The 13,766-nt window shown below is 39.1% G+C and overlaps 1 protein-coding gene across 1 annotated transcript in view; it reads right to left on the minus strand.

Moving 5' to 3' along the window:
* Nucleotides 1–2,639: 2,639 nt before the first annotated feature.
* Nucleotides 2,640–13,766, minus strand: part of ccdc88b (coiled-coil domain containing 88B) — a 36,493-nt gene continuing 25,366 nt past the window's right edge. The window contains exons 18-29 of the mRNA XM_062999997.1: nucleotides 13,147–13,273; nucleotides 12,087–12,476; nucleotides 11,830–11,991; nucleotides 10,075–10,352; nucleotides 8,324–8,467; nucleotides 7,198–7,384; nucleotides 6,896–7,041; nucleotides 5,276–5,380; nucleotides 4,056–4,207; nucleotides 3,446–3,724; nucleotides 2,871–2,936; nucleotides 2,640–2,765 (exon numbers count right to left, since the gene is read on the minus strand). Of these exons, the coding sequence (XP_062856067.1) occupies nucleotides 2,731–2,765; nucleotides 2,871–2,936; nucleotides 3,446–3,724; nucleotides 4,056–4,207; nucleotides 5,276–5,380; nucleotides 6,896–7,041; nucleotides 7,198–7,384; nucleotides 8,324–8,467; nucleotides 10,075–10,352; nucleotides 11,830–11,991; nucleotides 12,087–12,476; nucleotides 13,147–13,273 (2,071 nt within the window). The 3' untranslated portion in view covers nucleotides 2,640–2,730. The remainder of the gene's footprint in view (nucleotides 2,766–2,870; nucleotides 2,937–3,445; nucleotides 3,725–4,055; nucleotides 4,208–5,275; nucleotides 5,381–6,895; nucleotides 7,042–7,197; nucleotides 7,385–8,323; nucleotides 8,468–10,074; nucleotides 10,353–11,829; nucleotides 11,992–12,086; nucleotides 12,477–13,146; nucleotides 13,274–13,766) is intronic.

Below are 13,766 nucleotides of genomic sequence, written 5' to 3' on the forward strand. Positions count from 1 at the left end.
TTCGCTGCAGTATAGCTGGTACTTGGCGAACAAAATCAGTTTATTTTCAGCCCTGAAACGTTGCTGGTCTGCAACCAAAGCCTGTGATGTCACAAGTGTGGCTTAAAGGATGTTTCATACAAAAAACAATCTAGATGCATATTAAAATACTGCTTGAACACCAACAACATTAACATTACACTGATTTACATTTTTTGTTTTAAATAAAAGTAGAATTATTGAAGTTGAGGAGAAAAAACTCAGTAAGTGGCCCTAGAAACCCTACAAAATAATTTTACAATCATAGCTTTCAGTCAAAATTTGGCAAGTAAGCTGGAAAATATTTTTAATGGGTTTTGATTCAGACTGTAACACAGAAAGTGACTATTTCAAAAAGGTATGATGATTTTCAATATGCTGTGTGCACTAATGCATGTGTGTGGCCCATGAGGCTGTTTTTGCTGGGATTTTGTGTCCTCTGAATAAATTTGTTTTAATTAAAAGTAGATTTTTGTTACTTTTTTTCAGTGTCAGATCAAGTTGACTCTCCTAAATGGGAATTTTGTAACATCATTTTTATTCCCCTTTATCTGGGGTACCATTCATTTTGAAGGAGGATGTAACAATGACAACATCCCTTCTAACATAATTTGAATAATAAAAAAATCTGTTTTGTTAGTATACAAATTATAGAGACACACCGATCAGCCATAACATTAAAACCACCTCCTTGTTTCTACACTCACTATCCATTTTATTAGCTCCACTTACCATATAGAAGCACTTTGTAGTTCTACAATTACTGACTGTAGTCCATCTGTTTCTCTGACAGGTAAATAAACATTTAATTATAAAGTTTAGCACTGCTGAAAAATAACAGCTTTATAGAAAAGATTTAGGTTCCATTTACTAGATGATTTTCAAGTTGGCTATTATAAACTATTATAATACTTAACCTTAAATCCATGGAATAATGATGATTATAATAAATACTAAAACATGCCAGATAAATCACTAATTATTTTCTGTTTGAAAACTTGGACCTCTGAATATGTTAATAGTGCACCCAGGTGTGTCCAAATGGAACCAGATCCGACACAACGATAAAGCAGTTTTTATACAACCGTTTGTTTTGTTTACTGAAATGTGGTGATAAAAAGTGTTAATTTACTAATCTGATTTCTTTGACTTTAAATAAATATCACATGATTTGTTTTGTAGCTATTTTAGTAAAACAATTTAGATGTCAAACAGCACACTGACTGGAGGTCGACTCTTGGAATCAGGTTTTCAGTTTATGTAAGGTTTGATGATAGCCAGTGATAGCTCAGTGGTCAAGGTACTGGACTAGTAAACAGAAGGTTGCCGGTTCAAGCCCCGCCACCACCAAGTTGCCACTGTTGGGTCCCTGAGCAAGGCCCTTAACCCTCAATTGCTCATCGTGTTCTGCTCATTGTGTAAGTCGCTTTGGATAAAAGCGTCTGCTAAATGCTGAAAATGTAAATGTAAATGATGAGTCACAAGGCCTAGATTCATTCAAATTCGGGTTTGACTCACTACTAATCAGAGTAATAACAGCCACCAAGTGGACTAAAGTGCTTATTGCACAAACATAATCAGAAACAGGTTTGCTGCTTGGACCACAAACAGAAAATCAAATCAAATATTTTGCACATGCTGAAAACAATTCGATTGCGTGTTAAGCGTGTGAACCAGCTTGACTGGTTAATTAAAAAGAATAAATGTAAAACCAGAGCACTGACCACAGCTCCAGTATTGAGTATGGCACAGTAAAGGCATTAAAGACTCTATGAAGTTTCACCTTAGCCAAGGCCACAAGGATAGCAAAGCTCATAATATGTTTAGATTTTGCAGGATTGTTGTTTTTGTTTTAGTATTCAGCTGTGCAGCAGGTGAGCGAGGACCTTGAGCGAAGTGCTTTTGTTGTGTGTTTTTAAAAGTGGTCTGTGCCCTTTTTCTGACACATAATTTATGCTTATGCCTACACAGCACTCACCACAACTTACTATCCGAATATAGTTCTATAAAATTCAGCCAGCTTAAAAAGACACTGTGTGATTGTCAGTGAGTAGTCGGTTACGGTATTTCATCAATTCATAAACAAAATGCTCTGTAGACGGATGCATTTTGATGAATGTCGCTATGACAACTGCATAATTCATGAATTGTATTAGCGTTCCATTTGTCATTTTTGAGTTATGATTCACCTCAGGGATTGTCAAAAAAACCTCTTTGCCGACAACTGCAATGTTTTAAGACTCAGCCCCCCTACAGCTCCCCTTCCCAAATGTCAGAGTCAGCCAGTGTTGTGCAAGACAGGCAGAATTAATCTGCCCTCATAAATATCTTGTTAGCATCACTTTGTGTAAGAGACAATTACACTCAGACCGCTGACGGACAAGCTGTGTTTAACAGCTCCAGAGCGTCATGCTGCCACCTAGTGGTACTGCACTAGAACTGAACTCTTGTCATCCTTGATTAAACTGCAGTTCGGTGTCTACATAAACACATTCATGTTTGTAACTTTAAAAACATGGTGTTCAGAGTACAAAATCCTTTATTAAAGCTTTGCTAAATATATCTTTTAAATTATTGTGCAAAATGATCAAATTACAGAAAGAATAATCATAAAAATTAAATACACCATATGAACTGTTTTTAATATAAAATGTAAACAGTAAAATAATTGCAGATTCTCATACTTTGGCTAGTTAAATATTGCTTCTGTTCCTAGTCCATGTTTTTTTCAAAACTGGAGTGTAAATCTGAAAAAGAACAAGAAAGAAAGTGGTGGTTATGTTTTAGAGAACTGAGTTTGGGTGAGTAACTTTGAAAAGTTGGTACTATCATTCATAACCAGTTCTACTGACCCTCAGCTCCAGAGGAGACCCGGCTCACATCCGAGTGCTCAGGAGTAGCATTCTCCTCACTCTCACCTGAAACACACATGCACACTTTAAAAAAATAATAATTATGGGAACAAATGTTGGTTCTGCTTCTTATTTAGTTTAGCATATGTAAGTAATGTATTTGCTTATGTATATTTTCTGCAAAGCTCTTTTGAAAGCAGGATTTAAATGTCTTTTTCTTGTTTTCAGTTGATCCTATATTATTTTGGGTTGTCACAGTGGATCATTTAGGTCTGCATGCTTGAAATGGCACAGTTTTTATGCAATCCACATTATTTTTAATCTGGGCTTGGGACCGGAACTGAGAGCACACTAACAAGTGCACGTTTCAATAGCTAGGCTCTTCAACTATCCCCATCTCCAATCCTTCATATGCAGTCAATCATGTCTGTGTAGACACCCAGCACAATGCAGTAAGACACTTACTATTAAAATATTTTACAATAAATAACATTAAAATTAAGAATAACATCAGATTTAATTTATTATTTTTGCTTTGCTTTCTTGCACTTTCTACTTGCATGGTTCTCACTCACCTTTTCCCTCCTCGCTAGGCGTCGGGCTGCCATCCTTCTCAGCTTCCCATAAAGCACTGGTTGGATTGCGAAAGCGCAGTGTAGGTCGTGTGTGATGATCTCCAGGGCTGAAGGAATGAGACATGCCTCCATCTTTGCTCCTGCCTAACCCCCAACCATGTCTGGAGCCAAGTTTACGCCGCCTTGTCCTGAGAGCCACTTTGGATTGCTCTTCTGACTCTCCTTGGGATGACGCTCTCCTAGTGGGTGAGGGAGAACTACAAGGGTCTCCCTCCTGACCTGTACAGACACGCTTATTACACGTCCTGTCATACTGTTTTGGCGCTGCTTATAAATATTGCATTTTGTGTGAGTGATTATTTGAGTTTCAGTTCATCAAGGGGCCACTTCTGAGATATTGACTCGTTCTGCTTGGACAGTGAGAACAGACTCTAACAGCCTTATAAAGAGTTACTGCTCTCAGGTGGGCTACAGTGAACTCTTTTGGTAAAGCTCCAACACTGAGAATTATAGCAGGACTTACTGTAATTGGCTTTGGACTTTTATGCTGTTTTACAGAGTCCAGAGTGGTGTGTATTGTGTTTGCTGCAATAACCCCATGGTCTCTTACCAACTGCTGGATTTAGAGCGGCGGGGGGCATCATATCTCCCACCTCTGTGAGGTTCTCCACACTGCCAGCAGCGATGAACTGAGCTCGACCCTCTCTGCCTCCTTTAGGCTTTATCAGCTTTTTCATGCGGTCTGCAATCCAATTAGACTTCCTGTGAAGGCAAGACACAGGTGAGTAAGCATGGGCTGCATCCCAATTTTCTCAAGTGACAAGAGTGCCTGGGTCAGCAAAGACAGAGTTTTAGTTACATTTTATAAGCCTAGAAGTTAGTTAATGGCTCACTTGTGAATTTAGTACTTGGTTTTAATTACACAGTACACCGATGATGTAAACATTAGGACCACCTGCCTAACATATTGTCAAAACAGCTCTGACCCACTGAGACACGGACTCCAGGAGTACTGTGCCATCTGGTCAGCTTAAGCACAATGGTATCCAGTGTATATTTTGACCACCAGTGGCACCATATAGCACCGCAAGATAAAGCAGGTCTGTCTACAATCATGTTCCTCAGAGATACAAGATTCTGAAATGAGGGGCTTTTAGTGATTTTACAAGGCAGCCTTCAAAAACCACAACAGACAAGGACTTTTTTCTAGGCACTCAGGTTTGAATCCCATCTCCGCTACCAGCAGGCAGGGCAGCTATACAAACAATGACCAGCTCATCTGAAACGTGGGAACGCCAGAGGGGATTTATTATAACTGCTACGATTATGAACTCCGCTGACTGGTCAGTGGCGCCTGCACAGAGGTGGGTTAAGAGAGATTGGTGAATGACTCCATGCATGATACGGTTCTCCATATGAACCCCTCTTGTGCAGGTGCAAAGAAGTAGCTAGTTAGTGCACACATGTAGTTGCTGTGGCCCTTCTTGGTCAGAAGTGGAGGTCAGTAGAAGTAAAGGTAGCAAAACGCAATCAGTAATCGGTAATTAGATGCAACTAGATTGGGGGGAAATTGGAAGAAAAAAAATGAAAAAGAAAATGACTTTTTCTATCTTTATAAGATTAAAAAACTCATTCAATATAATTTTATGGTCTTAAAAATACTGTGTACTATGGTACACTATTTATGGTTGTTTTTTAAAACTACATTTAATCCCTTCTAGCTTACTTAAACTTTAATTTGAACAAAATAAGCATGTGATAGAAATCTGTAATTGATATAAAGGACTGAAAGTGAAACAGGTGAACAATGTTAAATGCATTCAGACTGACTTTGGTTGCTTGGGTCCGAGCATGCCAGGTTCCAAAACCCGATACTGATCCATTATCTTCTCCACCAATTTCTGCTTCTCTCTGCGTAGCTCGTTTAGCTTGTCACTAAAAGAAGGGAGCAGACATGTTATGGGAGATCCTATTTGCAAAATCTTGTCATTAGCAAAACTAAATGAAAAACTAGATCTGAAAGATTTTGTGCCTGATGTGTGCTCATGATTAAAGCAGAGACCGCAATGATCAAGTCTGCAGCTGCTGCAACACCTGCTGGGTTATGACTATAAATAATCTATAGGGTTTATTTACTAATGTGTGCAGTACATCCCTATGTTAATCGTTTCAGCCTTGTACACTGTCCATGCAATTCAATGTAAATTAACATAAAATAATAGAAAGATCTATATTATTGATATAATGTGCATGCTCGACAACATAATAAAAACAGCGCTTAGAAACCTCTTGCACTATGTTTACAAATTTCCCTTTTTTAATTACGTTAATTTCAGCTATGTGTAGTACAAGAAATTTGCATGTTACAATAACTTACAATAACTTATCTACTATTCATTCATTTATTGCTTTACCACCACTTTATCCTGGTCAGAGTCAGGGTGGGTTTGATTAATTGGGCCAAAGACAGGAAACACCCAAGACAGGTCACCAGTCCATCACAGGTTAGACACACAAACACACACACACACACACACACACTTGGGGCAATTTTTAGTAGCTCCAGCTGGTATGACTGCATGTCTTTGAACTTTGAGAAAACTGGAGCACAAGAGGACCCGAAGGAAACTTACACAGACACAGGGAGAACATGCAAACTCCACACAGAGAGGACCATGACCACCCAGCCCGGGGAATCAAACTCAGGCCCTCCTTGCTGTGAGTCAGCCACGCTACCAACTGTACCACCACGCCATCCTTATATATTGATGTGCCAAATCAACTTGAATTCTAGTTGGCTGGGGATAGATTTTAATTTAGCAACAGCTTTTTTCTGGTGCTGTACACCACCAAGATCGAATGAGCTTGTCTGCCAAATGTTTGCTTGCTGGCATTGGGTTGTAAGCGACAAGTGACAAGCTGCTGTTTATTTACTAAGCAGTATGAGAATAACAAGACACACTGTGACAGAATAACGTGACATTTAAATAGAGAAATTCTTAATCTTATGCAAATTAAGTATTAACTGGTAAATTTACAAATCCTAGTCATTTAGTGGATCCAGCAAACCAGTAGTATGCCACAAATGTCCTGTGTCATCCCCTAACAGGTCCAGTTTCTTCCTGCATTTAGCTTATATTCGTCTGTGTTTAGCTAGTGTAAACACAAATTAACAAAGCTGGCTAATAACTAGGTCTTAATATCTACCAAAAGTTTGGGTGTGGCTAAAACATCTAAAAGCAACAGTTGTGTGTGTCCACATATGTTCACCCTAGTACTGTACCTTAGAGCTCAGGCACTGTACTTTAAACAGGATAGGCATTATTTTGTAAACGCTGCCTTGACTACATAAGTATTTTTCTTCCAAATAGATAAAGGCAAATTCATTTTAAGCTATGAATATAAGTAGTTTAGTGGAAAATGTGTAGTGTGTGTTAATATGATACACACAGGTGCTCTCTCTGCTGATTGTGATGCTGGTCTCGGTTCTCGAGGTTACGCTCCAAAAGTGCTCGGTTCTCTTTAGCAAGACTTTGGTTTTGCTCCACCAGGTGCCTGTTCTCTTCCTCCATGTTCCCCTTTAACTGAGTAAGAAGCTAAAACACACAAATAAAGCACAGTGTTATCTCTATTATGTGCAAACTGCTCTTCTTCATACCTGTCACTTACTAATGATAAAGACCCTAACATACAATGAAAACTTATATATGTAGTGTAAGAGAATGACTGTGCTGTCTGTCAATATGTTTAACCTGGTACTGGCTGTTGAGGCGGACATTGTTGAGATCCAGCTGCTGGTTCTGTTCCTTGAGCATGTTAAGTTCTCCCTCCAGTTTAGTTCGTTCTAGCTGTGCTGTGCTCATGTCATTACGTAGAACCGAAACCTGGGCCAGTAATTCAGACTGCACCTGGACCCACTCCTTTTGCAGATTCACATGCCTGTGGGTAATTGAAAAAGTTATTTGAAGGAGCCAACTGCTGTATGTATGTATATGTACCTATATATAACTATATACTGACTAACTAATATACATTGATCAGCCATAACATTAAAACCACCTCCTTGTTTCTACACTCACTGTCCATTTTATCAGCGCCACTTACCATATAGAAGCACTTTGAAGTACTACAATTATTGACTGTAGTCCATCTGTTTCTCTACATACTTTATAACCTGCTTTCACCCTGTTCTTCAATGGTCAGGAAACCCACAGAACCACTACAGAGCAGGTATTATTTAGGTCGTGGATGATTCTCAGCACTGCAGTGACACTGACATGGTGGTGGTCTGTTAGTGTGTGCTGTGCTGGTGTGAGAGGATCAGACACAGCAGCGCTGCTGGAGTTTTTAAATACCGTGTCCACTCACTGTCCACTCTATTAGACACTCCTACCTAGTTGGTCCATCTTGTAGATGTAAAGTCAGAGACGATTGCTTATCTATTGCTGCTGTTTGAGTGAAAGGGGGCTAACAAAGCATGCAGAGAAACAGATGGACTACAGTAAGTAATTTTAGAACTACAAAGTGCTTCAGTATGGTAAGTGGAGCTGATACAATGAACAGGGAGTGTAGAAATATGTGCTGTGGTAACAATTCAGTCATACTAAAATTAACACATTAAATTGATATCCGAGGACTTGGTTACTATTTACCAGCATGGTGTGAATTCAACAGAAAACCACAGCAGGAGGAACTGGCCATGACTCACACTCCAGTGATAGGAAACTTACCCAGCTTGCACTGTGCAAGTCTGTGACTTACAAAACCGGGTTATGAGTTTTCAGTGCGGTTGCTTGCATCACTTCCTGTCGTTTTGTACTGCTGGTAACAAAGCAACTGCACATCAACATTCATGACTGACTACAAATTCAAACTTGCCTCTCGTTCTCCATTTTCATCCTTTCCAGATCTTTCTCTCTTTCGACCTGCTGCTGCATGGCTTTCTCCATCTTCTCTCTCTCATCTTTGACCGCTCTCTCTGCCTCCTCCAGCTTTGCCTTGCTCTCCACCAGCACTTTATGCCTGAGCGTGGACAAAGCAACACAATCAGATATAAATCCAAGCATTATTACGATACAGAGCACATTTTTATCTGTCAAAGTATTAGTGTATAAAGTATAAAAACATTTATTTTAGTGATACTTTTTACATTATTTTACATTTATACATTTTGATGTTATACTAATGAGGAATATCAGGAGCTGGATACTGCTTAGTATAAAAGTGTTACATTTGATGATAAAACCACATAAACAACCATAATACTAGTATTAAAACAATACCACAGTTTATGAAAACAACAAACAGTTGGAAAAATTTTAAATCTCTATTACATAAAAAAAAAAAAACAGTGGTGCTGTGTGTAGCGCTGTCGCCTCACAACAAGAGGGGCTTAAGTGCTATTCCCTGGCTGGACAACCATGGTAATTTTTGTGCGGAGTTTGTGTCTTCGTGCAGTCATGCAGTCAGGTTAATTGGAGCCACTAAAGCTTGCCCTAAGTCTGCCCCAAGAATCTACCCTGTGATGAACCTGTCTGGGGTGTTTCCTGCCTGTCGCCCAATCAATTAAACCCAGCGCAACCCTGACCAGGATAAAGCGGTGATTATACAATGAATGAATGATAAGAATTGATTGTGCATAGTCATGGAACATTTATCTCTATTTGCTCAGTGTTAGTATTTCACCCAGTGTATATTGTGTTTGGTGGTTGAAGTTTCCTGCATAGCTGTAAACATAGTTAAAAACAATTTTATTACTTTTAAGGGGTCTGTTGGCTGTTACTTCCTAATGTAAGCTAATAATAATATTTGACCTAAAAAAAACTGCTATAGTGTCCTACTTTTCCCAGTGGTACTTAGCTAAAAATTACTGCTTCAGCACAACTAAGTGACAAGTTCAAAGGCGCTAACAGAGTTTAGATTTAATTTAAAATTCAGATTTGAATCATTTTGAATCAGATCTTTGATTTGAACAGAAGATGTTTGTTTAAGCATCCCAACTACATTCTTTTGACATTTATATAACAACTTAGGGGCACCTGGGTGACTCAGCTGTCTATTACAATAGCCTATCACTAGTGAGATCTGGGTTTGAATCTCAGTGGTGCTATCTATTTAAACATGATAGGCTATGTCTAAGGCCGGGATATCCATAGCCCTGTGACTGATTAGCGCTCTGTTCTGTTTTTGTGAAACCAAACCTGCTGCGAACTGGATCAGAATAAAGTGTTTAATAAAAATGAAAAGAAATAAAAACTTAATAAAAAAGTTGTAGCTATGTTTAAGCTATAGTGGTTTTGTTGATTATGACCCTTTTATTGGCCACTGTCTGCACAATATGCCCACAATTATATATGGCAGCAGTGCCATAAAAGCCAGACTGTGGAGCTGTAAAGCCATTAATGACTATAGAGTCTAAGAATTACTATATTATTATGATCAAGCCTAAAGCTCTGTTGAAACCAAGAATGAACTCAACCATGTGCTACATCTGTTGCAGTCTAGTTTTTTAAGTAATTCATTCTTAAACTACATAAAAATGCAAAGTGTCTGGCAAATCAATCCCAGTAAACTATGTATTGCTATGGGAACAATAAAGAAGTAATATTTAATTATGTGCTGAACTTTACCTCGCCTCCAGTTCTTTATACTGAACCTCGACAGCTCGACTGCTGCCCTTTAGCAGACTATGCTTGACCAGCAGCTCCTCGAGCTCTGCCTCTTGTCTTTGCTGCAGAGTTGTCAATCTTTCGTGGTCCCGCCTCAAAGCTTCACATCGTGCTGCTAATTCTTCTTTCTCCTTCTGCCACACCTTAGACTCTGTCTCCAGGGTGGCACAGCACACCTCATATTCTTTACACCGTGCCAACACTGAGGCATGCTGAAAGTTTAGAGAAGCTTGCTTTACCTAGAAGAGAAAATGGGTACGGTGTGTTGTAAACCTGATCAGAAAATGCTAACTCAGACATACAACTATATTTACATACATACATTTTGCTGGTAAGCTAATTAAAAAAAATACAAGTATGCATAATCTCAAGGTTTCTTCCTGTAATTTTAAGGGAGTTTTTCCTTGCCATTGTCGCCCTCGGCTTGCTTAACAGGGGTTTTGGTCTGTTGGTCCTGGATTCTGTAAAGGTGCTTTGAGACAACGTCTATTGTAAAAAGCACTATATAAATAAAGTTGACTTGACTTGACTTGAAGTAATCCACCCCCAAAATTAATCAGTCAAGTTTTCAACTCCTTGACATTTACATCTTTGGAATTAAGCAGGTCAAGAGCCCAACAGTGGCAACCTGGCGGTGGTGGGGCTTGAACCAGCCATGACAATGTAATAATTCCATAATATCAATTCAATAAATCTAATATATACGTTATCAAAATTATCATGAAATAATATTGCAAAATGTTATTATTTATGGCTTTACTTATATAATCATGGGTAGAAAATAAAACACACAGAAGTAAACCTATCGGAGGTCCAAAAATGTAGGTGAAATAACAGTTGTCCATAGGTGCCACTAATTAGTGTCTGATGTCAAGTCAAGTGGGCTTTGCTGTCATTTCAACCATGTACAATGTGTACAGTACATAGTGAAACAACGTTCCTCCAGGACCTACAAGTGCTACACACATCAACACAGAACTAGCTAATACTATATAAAGTAAGCGTGTGCAAACATGTGCAAGACAATACAGGGACTGTGACAGACAGTGCGGACAATACGATTATTGGGCTACAGTGACAATGACCAGTACCCAGTACTATATTTGATGTGTGGATGAATGGAGTGCAAGAATACAATACTGTATATAAAGACAGTGTGTAATACAGTAATGTAAAAATGTAAATATAGCCCCATTAGAAGCAAAAAATAATTGTAAATCAGGAGCATAGACTAAGCACACCCACACATTCAAAATGGCCAGCAGGAACACAGTGTATTTTTGATGACCAATAACAAAGTTTCAGGAAACTATGAACGCTCAAAAATACTTATGTTGAGGATTCATTAGATGGTCAGTTTCTCTGGATGGGCAGTTCCTAACTCTAGGTGGGCATTGGCCACCTTCGCCCACCCGTAGACACATGCCCCTGTTAGCGAATAGCACCAGTAGCCATTTATATTTTGCACAGCAGTTGTTATTAGCATTACCAAATTGGGTGTGTGTGTATTTATAAGTGAGAGGAGTATTTATAAGGAGAGAAGTAGCAGTGGATTTCAGACCAAAATGTAATAAGGAATCATATATATCAATCCCTTATTACATTTGGGTCTGAAATCCACTGCTACTACTCTCCTGACTGCTGATGTGCCACTACACTTAGTGAAGAAAAACTGACAAGTCCCAGAAAATCAAACACACACACGCACACAGCTACCTGTAGTTTGGTGTTGAGGTCCTGCAGTTTGGTGCAGTTCTCTTGCAGAGAAATTGAGTGACGCTGCAGAGTGTCCAACTGTACTCGTAGCTCAGTGCTGGCTGCCTGAGTCTGTGCAAGCTGGGACAGTAGCACTTCCCGCTCCCGCTGCAGCACTGCATTCTGAAACAGAGAACGTAGGAAAATCGATATTTGATAATACATTGATGATTTTGGTAGCTTAACCAATGCACTGTATGTAACATACATACACAAACCTCTTTCTCCACGTTTGTAAGCTTCTCACTGACAATACCAAGGCTCTCCCTGGTATCAGGAGTCTGAGGCTCTTTATCTGAGGTTTTTATCTCTTTACAGGTTGAACCAGCGTGTTGTAACTGTTGGTCATCAGAGATCTGATTGGCAGTGCTGATATCATCCTCTGGACTTTCTTTTCGTACTGCAGGTTGACTGTGCTGTTCTATCACCTCTGTTCTTGAATCGCTGGGAGATGCAGTGGCTTGTGATGCTGCTTTGACAAGTTCAGTTTGCAGCTCAAGTTGTGATGTGACAGTTTTAAGCTTGCTCTCCAACTCTTCAAGAGAATGATTCAGCTGAGTAACCTGAGTGGACAGCTTCTGCGACTGTACATGCTCACTGGCTAACTCCTGAAAGGGAACAAGAAGTATAAACATTCAGAAAAGTCCAAACACATTAGTAAGAGAATTAATGAATAGTTATGGCTATATGGCTAAAATGATATTTACAATTTTCTCTTATTTTTTAATGTAATCTCTCAGCTAGAACAGTTTGCTTCTTATTTTACATGAGCTACTTGGATAGATGGATATTTACGTGACCCCGAAAAGAATTTTGAACAACAGTAATATTCAAAATGCCTATCAAATAATGTCACCAGAGCATGTCAGTATTGATTAAAACAAGAGGTGTCTGTAAAATTACAAACAACCTCACACAAAACATCCAAAACATCAGCACCACTCACCTAATATGCTGTCAAAAAGCTCTGACCTGCCAAGACATGGACACCACAAGACAGATGAAGGAGTCCTGTGGTATGTGCTACCCGTACATGTTATGTTTTGGCTGATTGGTGTTTATACAGTGCTGTGAATAAGGCTTAATTTGGTTGCCTGTTGTTGCATATTTATCATAATTTCAGATAATTAAACAAAAGGTTACCATAAGTTAACTTCAATGCCAAATACAAAGTAAGCTGTTTCTTAGTTTGTTAATGTAAGATGGCACTAATTAACCTCAAAAATCTGTGAAGTTTTTTGCAAAACTATTTATAGGAATTTAAAATATTAAAATGACCTGTGTGAGAGAGGTAATCTGTGTGGTGTTTTCAGCTTTCTGTAAATTTAGTTGTTGGTTCTCTTTCTGAAGTTCTTCTAGTTGAGAGCAGGTCTCTTTGAGTTGTGCAAGCTCCTGACACATCCGTCTACAAACAAAAGAATGGGATGAAATAGTCAAATATGTCTGCACTAATATAGTCATTCGTTTTCGTCAACTACTTTTTCCTGGTCAGCTCCACCGCTGGGCTCAAGACAGGACTACCATGGACAGCGCACCAATCCATCGCAGGGCTTTGGCCACCCTCCCCTCAGACAGACCAGTCATGTATGTAGGTGCCCAGCCAGCCCACAGAATCACTGAAATTTTAACCTAGGTCTCAGTGGTAATGAGTTAGCATAACAGATCTCTGAGCTGCCTGAGCACCCTCCCAAATTCCCACAGGCTTAATTTTGAAATGGCTCATTTTGAAATGCACCAGTATTTTTTTTACAATTTGGTCACTGGTAATAATGTTAATATTAATAGTAACAGGTGGGTCTTGACATAGGTTGAAAGTATAGCACGCCTTAGTCTTGGGGCATCACACACTCACACATATAGGCACTCATCCAGATCTAGGGCCTATTGTTCATATTTTT

Source organism: Trichomycterus rosablanca, chromosome 8 (assembly GCF_030014385.1).
Source record: "Trichomycterus rosablanca isolate fTriRos1 chromosome 8, fTriRos1.hap1, whole genome shotgun sequence".
Lineage (NCBI taxonomy): Eukaryota > Metazoa > Chordata > Actinopteri > Siluriformes > Trichomycteridae > Trichomycterus > Trichomycterus rosablanca.